Genomic DNA, 18,400 nt, shown 5'->3' with positions numbered 1-18,400 from the left:
AACAAGGTGTAGAAAAATGAGCACAAAGTATATATACATTAAAATGCTATTTTTCAATGATACTTTGATACCCTCCTGTGAACTACAGATTAAAACATGTCAAAACCCTGTGAGGGGTTCAAAGAGGGGTGTTAGATTCTTAGTGGCCCTATATAAGCCAAGAATCCAGCACCATGACTGTCAGTAGCAAGGTCGGCCAGCTCCTGGGGAACACGCAAAGAAGAGGCCCTTCTCTCTGTGGTGGAACTACTATCTAGCAAGCAACACAAAAGGCAGAAACATGAGAGGCTCCTCATACTCCCAGAAGTCCCTATCGGTGAGCAACTCCAGCAGGGTGCGGGTGCAAAGTCCATCTCCTTCCCGCTGTAAGGGATCCTCCTACAGCCGCGGTCGTAATGGGTACCAGGGTGGTCTGTCTGCTGTTGAGGTTGGCACAGAGATCCAGCAGCATGCAAACGAGAAGGAGGAAATGCATGAGGTGAATGTTCGCTTTGCCGGTTACATTGGGAAGGTGCAGGCCCTGGAACTGAGGAATGCCCAGCTGCAGGCAGAGCTGGCCGCACTGCAGGGCCGCTTCAAGGGAGGCCCTGGTGGTCTCGGAGAAGAGTATGAGATCAAATTCAAGGAGATGAGGGACCTGATTGAGGCCCTGACTGCACAAAAGGGCGCAGCTGACATTGAGAGGGGTTACATCGAGGAGGAGATAGACGTGTGGAGGCTCAAACTGGAGGAGGAGATGGCCCTCAAAGGTAAGCTGAGAGGGATGAGCTAGAACTAGAACCTTGCTGGTTTATTAATCAGTATTATAGCAAATGGGTCATACCCATCAATACTGTTACCTAGCACCATTCAGTATATACTTTGGTCTTTGGCTGCTACAACTAGAAAACAATGAAGCAATAGTTCAAGTGATATTACGAGGTAGTAAGCCAAGAGCAACTAAGATGTGAGGTCTTATAGCTCCTCTAGTGTCTAGAGTTGCCAGCCCTACAACAATGCAGTGCAATGCTGACTATCTCTTACCCAATCTGTAATTCCAGAGGAGGCAGAGATGATCCTGCTAGAGTTCCGTCAGGATGTGGATAATGCCACGCTGCAGAAAGCCGACCTGGAGAGGTGTGTGGAACAGCTGCTGGCCGAGATTGAGTTATTGAAGAAGCTGCATGATGAAGAGGTGGCTTATCTCATGAAGCAGATTGAGGAATCCAAGGTCACTGTGGAGCTAGACTCAGACCGGCCTGACCTGGCTGCCTACCTGCGCAACATGCGTGCTGAGATTGAGGCAGTGGCTGCTCGCAATGTCCAGGAAGCAGAGAAGTGGTACAAGGGCAAATTCGACACACTGAAACAAACAGCTGGCAAACATGAGGACCAGATGAAGACCATGAAGGACGAGATCACCACCTTCCACAGTCAGGTGACTGAACTGCAGAATCAGATTGATGGCCTGAGAGCCAGTAATTCTGCTCTGGAAGCACAGCTGGAAGACATGGAGGCAAATCACCAAGACAAGGTGGCAGGACTGGAGGACATCATTGATCAACTGGAGAACCAGCTCTGTGAGACCAAGATGGAGATGAGCAAATACATGCAGGACTATCAAGAGCTGCTGCACATCAAGCTGAAGCTCGATGCTGAGATCGCCACCTACAGGAAGCTGCTGGAAAGCGAGGAGAAGAGACTGGGAATCTCTACAGAAGGTAAGGCACCCATACTTAACTACATCCAACATTACTGTTTGGCATAGAAGCATTTTTGACTTCCATGCTTAGGGTCTGTATTTTAGGATCTTACCATTTTCCCACTCCCATATAATGGACAAATATTTTTGACGACCTGAACTGAGCTACAGCTTCAAACCAGAACTCCTCTGGAAAAGCTATTTTGAATGGCCACAGAACCAATTTACTCTTTTGGTCACCTATATTCAAAGTGAATTGTGCAGAGGACAGTCTTTCCCATTACCACTTCTGTTGTGCTCCAGACATGATTAGAATCAGCATGGCATGAAATAATAATGCTACTGTGCTTATTGCCTCCACAGGCGGGAGCCACCCAGCCATCCAAGAATGAGCCTAAGGACCTCCACCCCTCCCAGGACACTCCATGCCTGTCTGTCATTCCCAGAGACCCAACACTGCACCGCACCCATGTCCTGCTATGCCCTGGCTAACTCACCCGTCTGGGGAACCCACATTCCTTACGCCATTTTGTGTAACAGCTAAGATGAGTTTGATGTGAAGGTGTTCCCAGGTGCTACTTAAAATAAAGCTGGACTTGAGTGCACTCCTACAGTTTCTACAGTGTTTTCGTGCTTGGGTGTCGCAGGACAAACAGGACATTATAGCAGGGTTGCTGATTTAGTGGATCTGCAGTCACTTTCACATATTTCAAATTAACTTCTGAACACAATCAACATATCCCTCTGCAACCATGTCTAAACTGGATTTGCATACAATTATTGGTATTGCACAGTAGAACTTGCTGACACTATACAGCAAACAGAAACTCAAGTAAGGGATAATGTATAGTCCGGTGGTCATTATCGAAAAATAAATCCTGACGGGACGAACCGGACCCTAATGCGCAGCACAGGGGTCTGGTTTCGTCCTGAAGGGATTTGTTTTTCGATAATGACCGTCGGACTATACATTTATCCCACTTATTATACGGTTGCTTGCCAAAATGATAGAAGACATTCCTCCAAAATACCTCTTTATAATGATTTTGTTGCAGTTTCGAGATCTCCGCTGAGAAAAAATTGTTCTTCACGCAAATAGAACTTTAAAGTTCCAGGTGTTGCGTAGCTGACTTCAAGTGAAGGCCGATATATGCTTCTGCGACAGCATGGCCACACAGTTGCATCGACGGACTTGTGAACCTTTATGGTTCTCCGACGGTTGTGCAATGTAAAAACCCCATTATTGTAACTGAAAAATACATCTGAGGGGATTTGCGATGTATCTGAGCCAGTTATCTAATGTTAGCATGCTACTACCCACAAGGTAAACAGCGATTTAAAAGTTGTTTGTTTGACTTTTTTTTCCTTAGATTTTTTTTAAGTTACCGAGAAATACACTGTGCAATGTAAAAACCCTGTTATTGTAACTGAAAAATACATCTGAGGGGATTTGCGAGGTGTCTGAGCCAGCTATCTAATGTTAGCATGCTACTGCCAACTAGGTAAACAGCAATGGGTTGGACCAATCACAGCCCTGCGGCTTGCGTAGCCTTGTTGGATAGTTACAAAATTTGGAAGCACGCAAGCACTCAAGAGGTGCTTGGAGGGGGTTCGCAACGACGCAAGGGGCTCTTGCGTGTCTGCGTAAAAGGCTGACCATAAATTAAGCTTTACAATGACTTTCCGTTACGTTAAATGACCTGACTACTTGCGGAATGATATGAAAGATTTGAATTAGAAGCACAAAACCCGTTGCCAATGACAGTGGTCATACATTTTTCGCAGCGGTCATTATACAGAAATAACAGACTTGCGAACGTTGGGGTGGCCCATTCAAATCAACGGAACTTTTTGGAACATTCTGAAGAGCAGTATAATTCAGTAAAGATAAGACCATGCCTATTATTGCTAAAATATCTGAAAAGCTCTCAGCTGATAGCGTACCAACTGATCCCACCTCACTGGTCTTACGAACGTCCGTCTAGTCTCTCTGTGATAACATGTGGACTAAATGTGTGTGAAAGCAATTCAAGAAAATACTGGCATTTGAAATTTCAGAACCCATCAAAATTCCTCCTGAAAGCAGAGTTTGAAGGAGGTTGGAATGTCTTTGTCTAAACATACAGGAAAATGACGAAGATAAAGGTAGGATTTACAGGGAAAGCTGTAAGCCATAGGTGGCTTACTGTTTGTTTTTGACATGCTTCAAGTGTGAAGCTGCACAGAGTTGCTTTCAGACAGTGAACTCTTGGCACAAAGTGCTGAAGCCTTGAGAGGCTAGGTTACACCAGTCTACTCGACTTTACTAGAAGCAATACCTTCAACACATAAGAATTTTTCATTTCATATATTTCAGAAAAAAAGCATTCTTCACAAAACATACATATATAAAATAATGAAAACATTTGAACACACACACGGCCAGACTAGATGGCCAGTTATAATTAAATGACCCAGTGTCCAGATATTATCTCAGCCATAAAAACTCTCAGTCCACCCACATAGCTGTATGTGTCTGAAGCTGTTTTGTGAGCCAGCATCCAGCTTCATGACACCATATGAAATGAAGGTGCTTAGTTCCATAGTTACACCGGCGTCATGGCAATGAAGAACAGTGTTCTATGGAGCTCGTGTTCTATGGCGCTCGCTAATCTGTGTTCCATGTACAGGGCATAGGATGAGGGAAAAAAAGTTCCCATTCCTGCTCACTTCCTCTTCATTTTCTTTAGGGCCTTCCACTCTCCCTCCTGAGTGGATAAACTGCCCATGAGTTCCTTCACCTTCCTCTTCCTCTCTGAATCCCTGGAACATGCAAAACACACAGCATTAAAAAAGGCATACAGCTGTATGGATGTTCTCTCTAGTAAATATTTTCATCGAAAAACAAACAAAATCAACCCCCCCCAAAAAAAAACCTGATAATGAAGATGCTAACAGTCTATCCAGATTCACATATATTACAAAAGCTGCTGTGTCTTCTGGTACCGCCCTGTGGATGTAGAACAGAGGACCAACTGGAGCCGCAGTAACAAACCTTTTCATGACATCAGACAGCTTCTCCCTTGCCAGGAAGCGCGTGTCCTTCCTGATCTCTCTCAGAGCGCCCTTGAACTCTTTCTTGTACTTGTGTTTCAAGCGCTCCTGCTCACGCTGCTCCTTGGTGTTGCCTCGCTTCTTGCCATAGTCCAGCCTACACGTGAGAGGAAGACATGGACAGTGGGATGGGGAACACAGAACATTCTGAAATTCATTTGGAGTTGGATTTCAATTTGAAATGAACTGCAATGTCTAACATCATGTTTGTATGTCATGAAACACAGACTTACACTTGAACAATTTTGGGTGTAAGAAGTTTGAGAGGAATGGGCTTCTTCTTGTCAAAAACAAGGGGCAGTTGCTGTGCAGGAGTTTCTGGTAGAGCCTCCAGAACCTCCCTGTGAAGCTCCTGCAGAGGAGGCAAGTGGACAGGAGGTTATAGGAGGTTATAGTGCATTCCTCCACAGTGCTATTTTATAGTGCATTCCTCCTCCAGTTTGGTACAAAGGAGAGTTGGTTGCCTATTCCGAGAACAAGCCTTCTGTACTTCTATTGGCACTTGCAGAATTTGGGCTAATGTTTCGTGACATTGGCGATGCTAATCCTAACCAAATCAACAAGGCTGTGGGAGACTGAGGAGAAATATCTATGATTAAACTGATACATTTGAAACAATAATGTGATCACGTCCAGGTGTCCTGCGCCAGTCTTCAGTGAGCAAAAGAAGGGGGCTGGGCTGAAACAGCCACATTTGATTTATTTTATTTTATTTTTTATGTATCTTTGTTTTCACCTGGGGAGCAAATTCCAACTGAGTGGAATGGGGCCAGATCATGTACAGCCAGACTCAACTGAGTGGAATGGGGCCGGATCATGTACAGCCAGACTCAAACTCACCTGTAAGGGGGCGGGGTAGTTCTTCAGAGGGAGGTGGGCCAGTGCAGCCCTGATTGGCTGAAAGATGTGGAAGATGGAAGTGGTGTCCTTATATAAAACTGCACACCTCTTCACAAGGTCTAAACAGGTGTTCAGCAAAGACAGTCTGCAAAGATAAAAGGAATTATATAGCAGAGTGTGAATTCAAGTCAGACTGATGAAACTAAATATTAATTGAGTAAGTGCTCAAAAGCATACTGCTGAAAGGCTTACCCTTAATTTAACACGGAAATCATACATTTAATAAAACACTGGGGTATGAAGCATGACCTGTTCCTGACTACCTGAGGTGAATGGAGCATTGTGTAAATCTCATGTTTCTCTCCCTATGTTTATACTAGATAATATATTATATATAATAAATTAATTATTAATAATTAATCACACAATTTGCTGTGATAATCACGATTAATCGTTTTTTTTCTTTTTACGACTGAAGCTGAAGCTATTTAAATGTAAAATCACAGAATTGATGAAGAATCAACACAAAGGAAGTATATGTAAATTGAAATGCTATTGTTCAATAGCATCTTTTGCATAGATACCCTCCGGTGAACTATAGATTTCTAATAAAACCATCAAAGCCTGTCAAAAATGACTCTCAGCTTGAAAGGCATATTATATGTTTAGTGAAAGTGACTTTTATTTTGAAATGGGGGTTTGAGACACAGAGAAGCAGAGCTTCTGAGAGACAGGGAGGGAGATAGAGGGTTAGTTGTTAGTTGAAGTGCTCAATGAACTTGCAAGCCTGTGAATAAAACTAAGCTCCGTGTCAAGTATATGTTGGATGCCCCCAGATATTTTCACCGTTACATATGCACTAACAGAAATAATAACAAAACCCAGGCATTTCGGCAGTACTGGCAAACACAATAGGCAACAAAATCCTAACAACCACAGTCTTACCATAATAATGCTATGACTTAAAGTAATTAACAAACTTCCAAACAAACACAATAATTGCAAAACAAAGCTCAATCAAATCAGCTGCCAAAAGTGTCATTCCGTTCTTGCACTGTGTGGAATGACACAGGGCCCAGAGAGCCAAGACACAGGGCTCCACGGCAGCAAACACTTCATTACACAATCACATTACAATCTAATAATGAGAATACAGTCATGATCAGTGGGACTTCTGCATCAAACATTTCTCCTTTTTACGCGTCTGCTAAATGACTAAATGTAAAACGTAAATGTAGGCTTTTACAGTAAGTGGCTCTACAGACACAAGCTCAGTAAGTGGCTCTACAGACACAAGCCCAGTAAGTGGCTCTACAGACAAGCCCAGTAAGTGGCTCTACAGACACAAGCCCAGTAAGTGGGTCTACAGACACAAGCCCAGTAAGTGGGTCTACAGACACAAGCCCAGTAAGTGGCTCTACAGACACAAGCCCAGTAAGTGGCTCTACAGACACAAGCCCAGTAAGTGGCTCTACAGACACAAGCCCAGTAAGTGGCTCTACAGACACAAGCCCAGTAAGTGGGCCTACAGACACAAGCCCAGTAAGTGGGTCTACAGACACAAGCCCAGTAAGTGGCTCTACAGACACAAGCCCAGTAAGTGGGTCTACAGACACAAGCCCAGTAAGTGGCTCTACAGACACAAGCCCAGTAAGTGGGTCTACAGACACAAGCCCAGTAAGTGGCTCTACAGACACAAGCCCAGTAAGTGGCTCTACAGACACAAGCCCAGTAAGTGGCTCTACAGACACAAGCCCACGGCCCGGAGCATTGTGGCCCTCTCCCCTGAGGCCAGCTCGGGTGGGATCATTATCGCTACGGTGGGACACTTTGCACACACACGCTGCTCTGCATCCGTCTTTGTAAGCCCCTGAAAAATCTGAGCAATTAGGATGAGACTGCACACCTATATGTGAAGACCCAAAGCCATTCCTCACAACTGTGATCATACTGGAATGAAACGTTAGGTCTAGCTGGGTTACAGGTAATTTATCCCACAGGAACTCGTCAAAGAGGCTAGTGACGACACTACAGATACACACACAGCGCTTGAAGTAACTTCCTGTTCAAAGATTTTCCGTGTCCTGTTGCCAAGAGCCTGCTCTTGAGAGATTTAGACCTTGTTTGCTGTAAGGCGCCTTGAGACAATGCTATTGATGCTAATGTTATTGATGCTACGTGACTACAACTGCACTGGGCAGACGTGTGCGGTCAAAGCATCGGTCACAGATTTGCTGATTGGACCGTCTTTTTCTTCCGTTCTAAAACAGACGCAAAGTTGTATACACAAAACATCGACACACATCCATTTCAAACTACTGACACATACATCTTCCACATACGAATGACGAGAGTAGAGATGACAGTCATGTAATTGTGATCCCACTATGTCTCTGGCCATCTAATTAAACTCATCAGTACTGCCCTGAGGTCAGGCTCTGTGACACAGTGATGATGAAGGGCTGTAATGGGAGAGCATTACAGCAGATCTGAGAATGGGGCGGTGGCACCGTGAAAACGGAGCCTACAGCTTTGGCGTCTCCTCATGAAAGTAATAACTCCCTCACCAGCAGACTCCCCTCACCAGCAGAGCGGGGGAACCCTTGACCCTCACATGCAAGTTAGACAGTAGCTGTACACCTTTCCTTTACACACACACACACACACACACACACACACACACACACACACACACACACACACACACACACACACACACACACCCAGGGTGGATGAATATGAAGGCAACACGTCTGTGTAAATCATGTCATTTTAAAGCCAAGGCCCGCCTAATGAATTCCATCTGACTAAGTGTTGCCCACACATCAGATGCTGTGTGAAGTATCAGCTGACTAATACTGAGCATGCGCCATACTATAACCCACATCACCTCCCTGGCAGCACTTACAAGAGGTGGGTGTTTGTGTCTGTGTGTGTGTGTGTGTCTGTGTGTCTGTGTGTGTGTCTGTGTGATGCAGCACAAGGTCCCTTAATTTCATCCACTGTGTTGGGGATAATAATGCTGGTGAAATCAAAAGTCAATAAAACGCTCATCCCCAAAAGTAAACACTGCAATCAAAATGGACGTGGTACGCTCCACCCTTAGTAGCTGAAGAAAGAAGTAATAAATGGTTTGAACAAACTGGTTCGGCAGCATTTCACACTGCACAACCAATTAACCCATTCGGCATATCCTACTTTACTGACAGCACGGTTACCTATAAGGTGAATTCTCCAGTGACTAGCATATCAGCAGGCACCATACTAACGTGGAAAATCTGGTGCTCTTGCCCCCTTCTCCTCCCCCGGGGCCACGGGGCCACTCGACCAGTCTCACCTGTAGTGATCCTTCTCCAGGTCGCTGTGGAGCTGGAGCCCTTGGACTGCTGACAGACGCAGGGGCGTTCTGCTCCAGCCCTCCGTGGCCTCAGGGGTGTTGAGCACCAGCAGCTCAGCGTTCCGCCCCACCTGCTTGAATGGCGACACCACTGAGAACCCTACAGAAGAGCACACAGGGGACACGTTAACGGCTAACGGGAGCCACAGGCGGGAATTATATCAGGAAATGTGAGAAGGGCAGAAACAGGAAAAGGCAGGTCAAAACAAGCCAAACTAGAAAGGTAACGTTAGAGCAGCTGGAGGAAGGACTAGAAGGGAGAACAATAGAACATGAACACAGACGAGTAAAGACGGGCCCAAAATGGCCGAAGATGAAACAGAGCACACACATCCAGATCTGGCATGGGAGAGAACGGATAGGAATCTGCCTGGAATGGGTGCACCCAGATCAGAGTAGACGCAGATAGGACAGAATATACACAGCTAAGATTACAATTTCAGGAATAAGTGAAACAGTTCAGGCAGGGAAGGTCATTACAGAACAAAAACAGGAGTGGCATAACGGTTAACAAAATGAGCGTAACAACAGAGATATGCATGCCTTCATCACAGCTGAAATCCCTATTTATATCTCCATTAGTCACCCATGTGAAATTTCATCAACATCAAAAAACTTGAGAAAGTCATGATGAAGCACGAGCATATCTGACACGCCTGCCCACGCCTTGCATTCTTGTCCTCCACACAGGCTGTGCGGCTCGTGGCATAGGCAGCCCTCCCTGCAGGTTTTACGCCTAACAGCCCCAGCGCTACTGCATTCAGCAAAGGCCGTTGACAGGGCAGAGAAGGTATTTCCCCCGAGTGTGTGACTGGTGAGACTGCTAATGGTTGGGGCTTGGTGTACTCTCTCTCTCCCTCCCTCTCTCTCACATACTCACACACCAAGCTGGCAGCAGTCAATGAGGCAATAAACACTACGTCAATGAGGATAGCACTAAATGACCAAACTGCTTCAACAATCCCATTTCAATTGTCCTGGCCACAACACAGCCGTAAATATCACAGTTCACATTAGACAAACATCAAGAGGACTAACTCTAGAACTACTGATCTTTCAACAAGCAACCAAAACTAGCACTTTCTTGGGATGACAATATAACTGCCGACAAACACCATCAAGTTGGACTGGTTTCAGAGTCTGACAGGGAGAATATATTAGCGAAGACTATTGATGCATAGCTAGTTCCTCAAACATAAGGTCATGCACATAAACCTTTTCCTCACATAGTAGCCGGCTTTCAACCTGATGGAATGTGAGTTGACAAAAAGTAAACTTTTTACACCATTTCCCCATGCGATTAATTGACTTCAATATATAATATCCATGAATGACACAATGGAGAATAACCACACACGACTAAACAGCTGTTCTAGTTATGGGGCAGTCTAGGTGCTGGAGAGTATTTAAGCTAAAAGCAAAACATTTATAAACAGCCTTCATCTTTACTAGAAGTACTTCAAACAGTAGGAACACTCCATCATGAAACACTAGTGAAAAAGTTTGGGAAACTAATTCGTCCCTGACAGTCTGTGGATTCATTCATACTACATGACTGCCCCCTACAGGCACTTCATACAAATGTACTCTTGACAGAGAGGAGCCAATGACAAGCAGGGAGTGGAATCTGCACCGTACCGAGGGTTGTCTTGTCAGGCACGGCGAGATGTAGCACGCCCAACAGAAAGTTGACGACCTCAGGGAAGAGGCGGCGAGAAAGGGTCACATACTCCAGAGCCAGGCAGCACAGGACCAAGCCACATGTCACATCCTGGAGAGAAGTCACTGGACACTGGGGCACAGGGCAGAAGGCTAAGGTTAACAAATGCCTATTTAAACACATACACACACATATACATTGGACACAAAAAACGCGACATCAAAAGGTCAGTTTTGCAATGCACACACACAAGGAAATCTCAAACACACTCAAATACACTCAAATACACTTAATACCTCCAGGGCTTGCGTTGTCAATTTTTCCTACACACCCAGTGTTGAGTTTCCGTTCTCATGCATTGAGCAACAACGTAAATATCATTAGCCACACCACATATATAAACGCCATGACCTTCAAGCACCTTCCTCATGGTTACAAACTCATTACACTGTTTTGAGTGGTTGTGTTACGTAAGGTGACGGATCATTTTTTCCCCTCCCTAGATGGGAATCGCTTTGCTTTGACAACCCCGCTTGTATTTGAGCAGAGAAGCGTGCACATACACACACAAACACAGTTGTTGAACATGTTGAAGCAGAGCTACCCCACAGCTACTCTGCCTAAAATAAGTGTTTACATCTGGCTGTCCGCCCATCCACATAAACAAAGTGATTGAAGATAGCTTTTTTTTCTGGCATACACTGCACCCCCCACCCCACCCCACACACACACACACAAGTATCTGGGTCATTTCCATACCAACCAAGACTCACATAATAAGCACATCAATGAACGTACATGAACCCACAAACGGCCACGAGTACGCGCACAAGTGTGGCCACACGCACAAACAAAAGTGGAGGAAGAAAAAAAAATACATACAAAAATAAAAAATAAACACACACACACACACACACCTGGGTAAGGGCCTGGCTGATGCAGAGGAATGCTGGTATGGTGACAGGGTGTCTAAAATCAGAGGTGGGGAACAGCAGGGCTGTTATCTTCAGATAAATGAGCTGAAATGAAAACAGTACAAAAACGTCAAACATTGGTTTAAATTCACCCAAAATGTCAATTCCACAAAGCTGCTCATCACAACAACTCCCTTCTCATGCAGGCCATGTGAACTCACCCTCACAATAATATACATGAAAGGATATGTACATGCATTGTCAGTTTCGTGACCTACTACAAGTCAATCATATAAACAAAATCAAAACGTGGGCTCAAAGTCAAGTACCGTGTCTAATCCAGGAAAGGGAGCGCGTCCTGTAACCTCGACTGTTTCTTCAATGCCATGCGCGCTGTCACCAAGCAACGTCTGCATGGCCTTGCAGGCTGCAGCCGGAAAGAGCTGACAGAGTCCATAGAGCTGCCTGAGAGAGGGGAGAAAGAGAGAGAGAGAGAGAGAGAGAGAGAGAGAGAGAGAGAGAGAGAGAGAGAGAGAGAGAGAGAGTGAGTGAGTCAGGTCAATTAAAATAAAAGGGTGGCTGCAGCAGCAGGTTCAGGTGACTGCTTCCAAAGGCAAGTATTTTTAAATTCTGATCACAAGAGTGCAGTGTGCACCCCCCACCCTCCCCCTGTTCCCAACTTACGGAGTGAGAATGTTTACGGTGTTCAGCTCCGGAGGCTTACTGCTGGCCAGCTCTCCCATGTACTCCAGCAGAAAACCAAACATTTTCTAGGAGGGATTAATCACAGTTGCATCATTTTAGATTAGATTAAATTAATCTTCATTGTTCTACAGTACAGATGAAAAGCCAATGAAGTGGCTTACAGTTTGCATCTAACCAGAAGTGCAAAAGTGTTACTTACAGATGACTGCAGGTATGAGTAAGTGTTACAGTATATGTGATGCTATATCTTACAATACCTACAATGTGTTGTGAACAGTGGAGTGCGACATATAATATGCAAGTTATATTAAGATACATTATATATTTTATACAAAGAGGTGTAGTGGACAGAATTTGAAGAAGTAGGGAGTGCATACATAAAGTTATATGTAAGGTATATACTGTATATGTACAATTGGTCATATGTGCAGTCAAATATCACTGCATGCATGAGTGATTAACCCTGTGCTCTCACACACTCACCTGCAGTTTCAGTTTGTTGCCCACGGCTAAACTTGGGTGGTTAGACTTCAGAGTCCTCTCCAGTATGAGGCGCTGTATCAGTGGGGAGTGGCCCTGCAGCATGTCCTTCAGCTCCTCTGTGTTGTCTGGGGCTGAGAGAGGGAGACAGAGAGACCAGGAAATAAAGAGGGCAATGATACTCATGACTTCCTTTTCAGTGAACTGTACTTTTGAACACCTGGTGTTAGTCATGCCAGGTCTTTAAGTGCCAGGTGGGTCTTAGGTACTTCACAGTGTCTGGAGACAGCCTGTGGTCTATGCAAACCAGGCTACTGGCTTATCCACGCAGTAAGACACCCCTAACCTCTCCATCTCCATTTTCTTTTAGCACACACTTCCAATCACCCTTTCTGCAGGCTTTTGAGTCTTAAGAAATTCCAAATGCTGTTGTTGTTGTAATCCTTCCCAACAGACATGTAGTCCATATTTCAGTATGGTTGTCTGCAGATGTATTATGTTAAAACGCATCTGGTTACGTGAGAGTGATAGCATCTAGCAGCATGCTGGGAGGTTTACCTTTGAAGGTGTAGGGGAGCTCGGCCTTTGCAGCCTCCTGCTGAGCTTTGAGCTCTTCCTCACTGAGCTGGCATGAAGCGCTCGCTGCGGGTAATTCCTCTTCATCTTTTTCCAGCTCTTCTTCCTCCCGTGCGCTGCCCTGCTCTGATTCCAGGTCTGAGTGAGCATCTTCGTCGCTGTCCTCTTCGTCGTCGTCACTGTCATCACCATCCTCGGAATCTTCCTCTGCCTCTTCATCATCCTCCTCCACCTCCTCCTCTTCTCCACTTTCTCCCTCTTCACCTTCAACATCCTCCTTCTCCTCCTTTTCTTCTCCCACACTCCACTTTCCATCCTATGAATCAAGTGTAGAAGTAAAGAAATATTTGAAATAAGTATTTGTGACAGAAGGAACTCCGTCTTCAGAAAAACAGAAGGAATGCTGTGTTGCATTGTTACCTTATAAGCAAGCATCTTCTTGTCCTCTTTGTCCAAAATGAAGCCGTCATTCAGGTCATCGGCAGAGAAGTGAACCGCTTTTTTCTTGGACGACTCTGCCGCCTCGCCTCTCATCCTGCGTAATCTGTCTGCCTTTATGGAACAGACACAGATCACGCTCAACATCGCCTTTCTTTGGAGTTCAGTAGAACTGTGCCCTTACAGGACCGCTGCACTGAAGAAAAGGAGACGCTGAGGGGGTTCACGTACCTCCAGGTTCTGCAGCCTCTCGCGCTCCTCCCGGGCCAGCTCCTCTTCACTCTTCAGCTTCTCTGACGGCTGAGCCTTCATCTCAAAGCCAAGCTCCCTCACCATCATATCATAATCATCCAGCTGTAGGACACACACACACACACACACACACACACACACACACACACACATCAGTCAAGCTTTCGGGACATTGCAGAAAGCAAGGAGAGACCAAAAAGACATCAAATGACACAAAAGACTACAGTAATATGGTCACGGTAAAGGTAAATGTCTGGAATTTAGCAGATACTTTTATCCCAAGCGACTTCCGAAGGCAGCTTAATAATACTTATGTGCATTGAGGAATGCAATCTCAACTTCTCCAGAAGCAAACCTCTCCATCAATGTTAGTAGTCTATCGACACAAATGAATCTGGTTGAGCTCCACCTTAGGCTTTTCCGTCTGGTCCTGGCTTTGGGCTCTGGAGCCTTTGTGGGACAGCAGACCTTGGATGGACTTCCACTCCTGGTCCAGCTTCTCCGTCAGAACATGGGACTCTTCTTTCTGAGTCTGACGCTCTCTCTAAGCAAAACAAATGAAGACAACAGGTCTTACACACTGCAAAAAATAACCAACTGAAAAGCTGACTGAGGGATCTCTGCTTTTATATTTTCAATGCATTTATGGAAATAAGCACAGTAAGAAATCCATATTATAGATACTCCACAGATGCAGACACAGCAATTCTAATAAAGACAGGGATCAATACAATCACTCTCATAGAGAAGCAGGAACTAACCTTCTCCTGTTTGGACTTGATGATGAGCTCATCAATAAGTTCCTGGCGGGATCTTCCTTTGTCCCCTTTCTCGCCCGGGCCCTTCTTTCGTAGGAGACCACCACCCCCTCCAAAATGTGAGGCCGTGAGTTCCGCTGGAGTGGAACGCAGAGGTGACAGGCACAAATCCCAAAGAGAACGCACAATTATTCCATGAAAACGTTTCTACCACACAGGCAAATTTATTGTCTCACAAGTAAATGTTTTTTTTTTTTTTCATTTACATAGATCCAAATACATCGATACATAGATCCAGAGTCAGTCTGCCAAATTATTTTGTTGATAAACAACAGTGCGTCTGAGCTGGAAAGAAATTTACAAGTGTGCTCTGTTGGAAAAAAATATTCTTCGCAATTCTAAAGACAATTGATGTTTGATCTGAATGCAATTCATACCAGACAACAGTCCTTTCTCCTCTGAGTCACTGTCACTGTCCACAATGTCATTGAGCTTCTCCATCTCAGCCAAAGATTGGCCATAGTGAGTCAGCTCCTCATCCTCGTTCAGGTTATACATGTCCTTCTTTTCCAGAGTCCGCTACAAGATGACAACATCACACAGGACCACACATGTGTTAAGCCAAGAAAGAATTTCACACACATACAGTACGTCTTATGGCATTGTCCGCTTGCTCATATGCAGCTGCATTAACTGGCTTACATCTTTCAGCAGGAGCAAAAACTAAACATTCTAGCAAAGATAGGTAGCATACCTGTCTCTCCATTGAAAATCTCTGTAGAATTTTGTCCTCCGGTGCCATCTTGGTGTCATATTCACCAAATCGTCTGTCGATAAACTTGTTTGCCTTACCTTTCTGTTTATACTCCTTCAGGAGTGTATTTTTGCGCTGAAAAAAAGTTCATGGAGAAATGAAAATCCAGGCAGTACTGAAATGTTGATTCATCACGGGTTGAACATTTCAGCAAATTCTACAATGTAGAGAACAACTGTGTGAATGCATGCATTCATTAACGGGCAATATGATCTCTTAACGTACTTTATTGATAGCCTTGGATCTGGACACACCAGGGAGTCCAACATCATGTTTACCCTTCCTGCCGAGGATGTCAAACTTTTTCCTATTGACTTTTACTTCGAACGGGTTGTTCTTGATCTCTGTTGATGTTTTGGTCTTGCGGACTTTATCCGCGACATTCTTTTTCTTCTGTGGTTTACCCATCTTCACGCTATAAATGCACAGGGATGAGAGGCAGCATTGAACCCAAACACTCTTGTGAACATTCAAATGTAACGTCTTATCTGAATTACAGTCAAACAGTAAGATCGTCTAAAGCCGAATATCCATGTTCATGTGGTTGGTGCATTAAAACATCTCGTTGATTTTACAGCGATACATTGTATTAGTTAAACTCATAGCACTGGCGTTAGCTTAGCTTTAGTTAGTTGCAAATGTAACCCAATACATGACAATTCCAATCTGTTAAAATGCTAAAACATAGGCGAGATTTTGTAACAATTTACCGGTTATGTCATCAGGACGGAGAAATACTCTTATAGTGGTTGATGGACTGTTCAATTAGCTAGTTTGGATCAGCGCACTGATCAGTCTTCACCCACGTTGCTACCTCTGTGTAGTAAACAGGTCGAAGGCTGAAGGTGAGAGGGCAGTGAATAACGAGGTGGATACATTTCCTTTGTCGCCATCTAGTGATGGTCCTCCTGTGCACTGATAAATCGTTCTGAACAGATTAAGCTCTACTTATAAATCGTTTAACATGGACTCGTAGCATAACACGCAGACATGTTTCTCTTTCTACCTGCTCTCTCCTTTGTTTACTTATTCTCTGTCCCAAACTCTGCCCTTCATGTTCCTACCTGACCCCAGCCAGCATCAGATTGATGGAGCCCACTTCCTTTCCTGGTATGAGGGAATTCTCTTTGCTGCTGGCAGTATCATTTGGCACGCATCCTTTGGTTGCTATAGAAATTATGATATGTAGACATGGGATGTAGGCGTGCTAACATTTGTGTGCCCAGATGTCTGCCCCTAAAGATAATTATTATATATGTGGCTACAACATAATTATGAGATCCCAACTAGCTCATATGTAAGCTACCCCTTTTGAAACCAGGGCCATAGCACTATTTAGATAGAAGTAGGGGATATAACCTACTCAGGTGTGATTGGGAATGTTATTTAATTAATATACCAGTCCATGCACATTTTCAAAAAAGTGGGATTGCTAGGAGGACGTTTTAATCATGGATACAAATTAAACAGTTCCATGGAAACGGAGATGTTCTCTCAAAATGGTACAACACTGAAATAAACCAGAACACGGCAGGTTTAACATAGCTGCATGTTTATAATAGAACAACGTAATTGTAAAGGCTCAAAACAAATTCCATAACTAACTTAGTACTGTTATAATGTAAAATGCCAGTTGGGCACATTATGAAGGAAACGTGATACAGCGTTAAATGTACAGAGGATAAACAATACAGGCTTAAGCTTTTAATGCCATGCAGTCCTTTTAAAAACACCTATGTTGTCAGTTTGCACAAAACACATACTGATTTAAAAGTGGTCTAACCAAGCCTTATTAGTGTGATAATAATTGGTCCAGTCTCTCAGCCAACCTACATTCAAGCCAAAATGTCAGTTTGCATCAAGTACCCTACTTACAATTGCCACGGTACCATGGTGTCCTAATTATCTTTTGTTTTGCCCTGAACATAAAACACGAGAGTGGTACTACACAAACACTCCTGCCTGTTGAGAGGGAAGCCACAGAGCTCTGAGAAGTGTCAGGCAGTGGTTCTCTGAGGGTTTTCACAGTGGTTTTTGCACACATAATGCGGTCGAAGAATGGCTCAGATGCTTATTCTTTTGAAAAGCACACAAAAATCCAGGTCTGGTGGTTCTGTTTTAATATTCTTATCCTCAAATCTGACACATTCCCAGATCATTTGTTTGAGTGGAATAGAACACAAGAGGGAAGAGTGGGAGGACTGAGGACATGAGTGGCTGTTCAGTTCTCCTGTCTGATCCACGCTCGTTTGACGCTCCAGTACATTAACTGAATTCTTACAGGGAATATAGCTAGCCTACACATTTCTTCCTACAGTGTGAGTGTAATATATGTCAAAAGTGGGCCCAAATCAAAACTCCAAGTGTAAAATGATAATTCATGAGTATTTGTCCATTACTGACAAAGTGATTTCTCAACAGTGTAAGATTCTTTTGGTAGAGTTAGATTTGGTGTCTTGAGGACTTCATTGTCCTTGGTAAGCCTAACACCAGACATGTCTTATGATGAGATGGGCCTGATGGTTTCATTCAGGAAATGCAAGAATAATTTGACAAATAAAAAAATAAAATAAAATAAAAAATAGAAAGAACTGCATATCGTTTACTCAAAGGTTACTAACTACAAACGGTAGCCATGTTTCAATAATTAAAACAGAGCTGTGATAAAACCTTACTTTAAACTAGTATCCTTTAAACTTCAGACCAGTAAAAGTACTATGACGACTGCATTTTCATGGTTCCCATTTTAGTATGAAAGCCTGTAAAGGCCCAATACACTTGAGCATGACTTC

The 18,400-nt window shown here is 44.1% G+C and overlaps 2 protein-coding genes across 2 annotated transcripts; one reads left to right on the top strand and one right to left on the bottom strand.

The window, feature by feature from the left end:
* Positions 1-214: 214 nt before the first annotated feature.
* On the top strand, positions 215-2,073 carry LOC105911470 (vimentin-like). The gene is made up of 3 exons (XM_012840268.2): positions 215-749; positions 1,041-1,700; positions 2,045-2,073. Exons 1-3 carry the CDS (start codon positions 281-283, stop codon positions 2,071-2,073), a joined length of 1,158 nt encoding a protein of 385 aa, XP_012695722.2. The 5' UTR covers positions 215-280.
* A 1,939-nt stretch (positions 2,074-4,012) lies between these two features.
* Positions 4,013-18,349, bottom strand: nop14 (NOP14 nucleolar protein homolog (yeast)). Its single transcript, XM_012840310.2, has 19 exons — positions 16,319-18,349; positions 15,834-16,023; positions 15,549-15,683; positions 15,232-15,373; positions 14,798-14,931; positions 14,446-14,580; positions 14,016-14,138; positions 13,767-13,898; positions 13,329-13,662; positions 12,774-12,904; positions 12,270-12,355; positions 11,915-12,050; positions 11,589-11,690; positions 10,650-10,803; positions 8,952-9,111; positions 5,615-5,759; positions 5,008-5,126; positions 4,716-4,871; positions 4,013-4,483 (listed from the first exon to the last, which is right to left on the bottom strand). Exons 2-19 carry the CDS (start codon positions 16,014-16,016, stop codon positions 4,387-4,389), a joined length of 2,604 nt encoding a protein of 867 aa, XP_012695764.2. The 5' UTR covers positions 16,017-16,023; positions 16,319-18,349; the 3' UTR covers positions 4,013-4,386.
* Between the last annotated feature and the right edge of the window lie 51 nt (positions 18,350-18,400).

This window comes from Clupea harengus, chromosome 12, assembly GCF_900700415.2.
Source record: "Clupea harengus chromosome 12, Ch_v2.0.2, whole genome shotgun sequence".
In the NCBI taxonomy this organism is placed as follows: domain Eukaryota; kingdom Metazoa; phylum Chordata; class Actinopteri; order Clupeiformes; family Clupeidae; genus Clupea; species Clupea harengus.
Note: the sequence above shows the minus strand (reverse complement) of the source record. Positions and strands in the feature narration are given on the sequence as shown.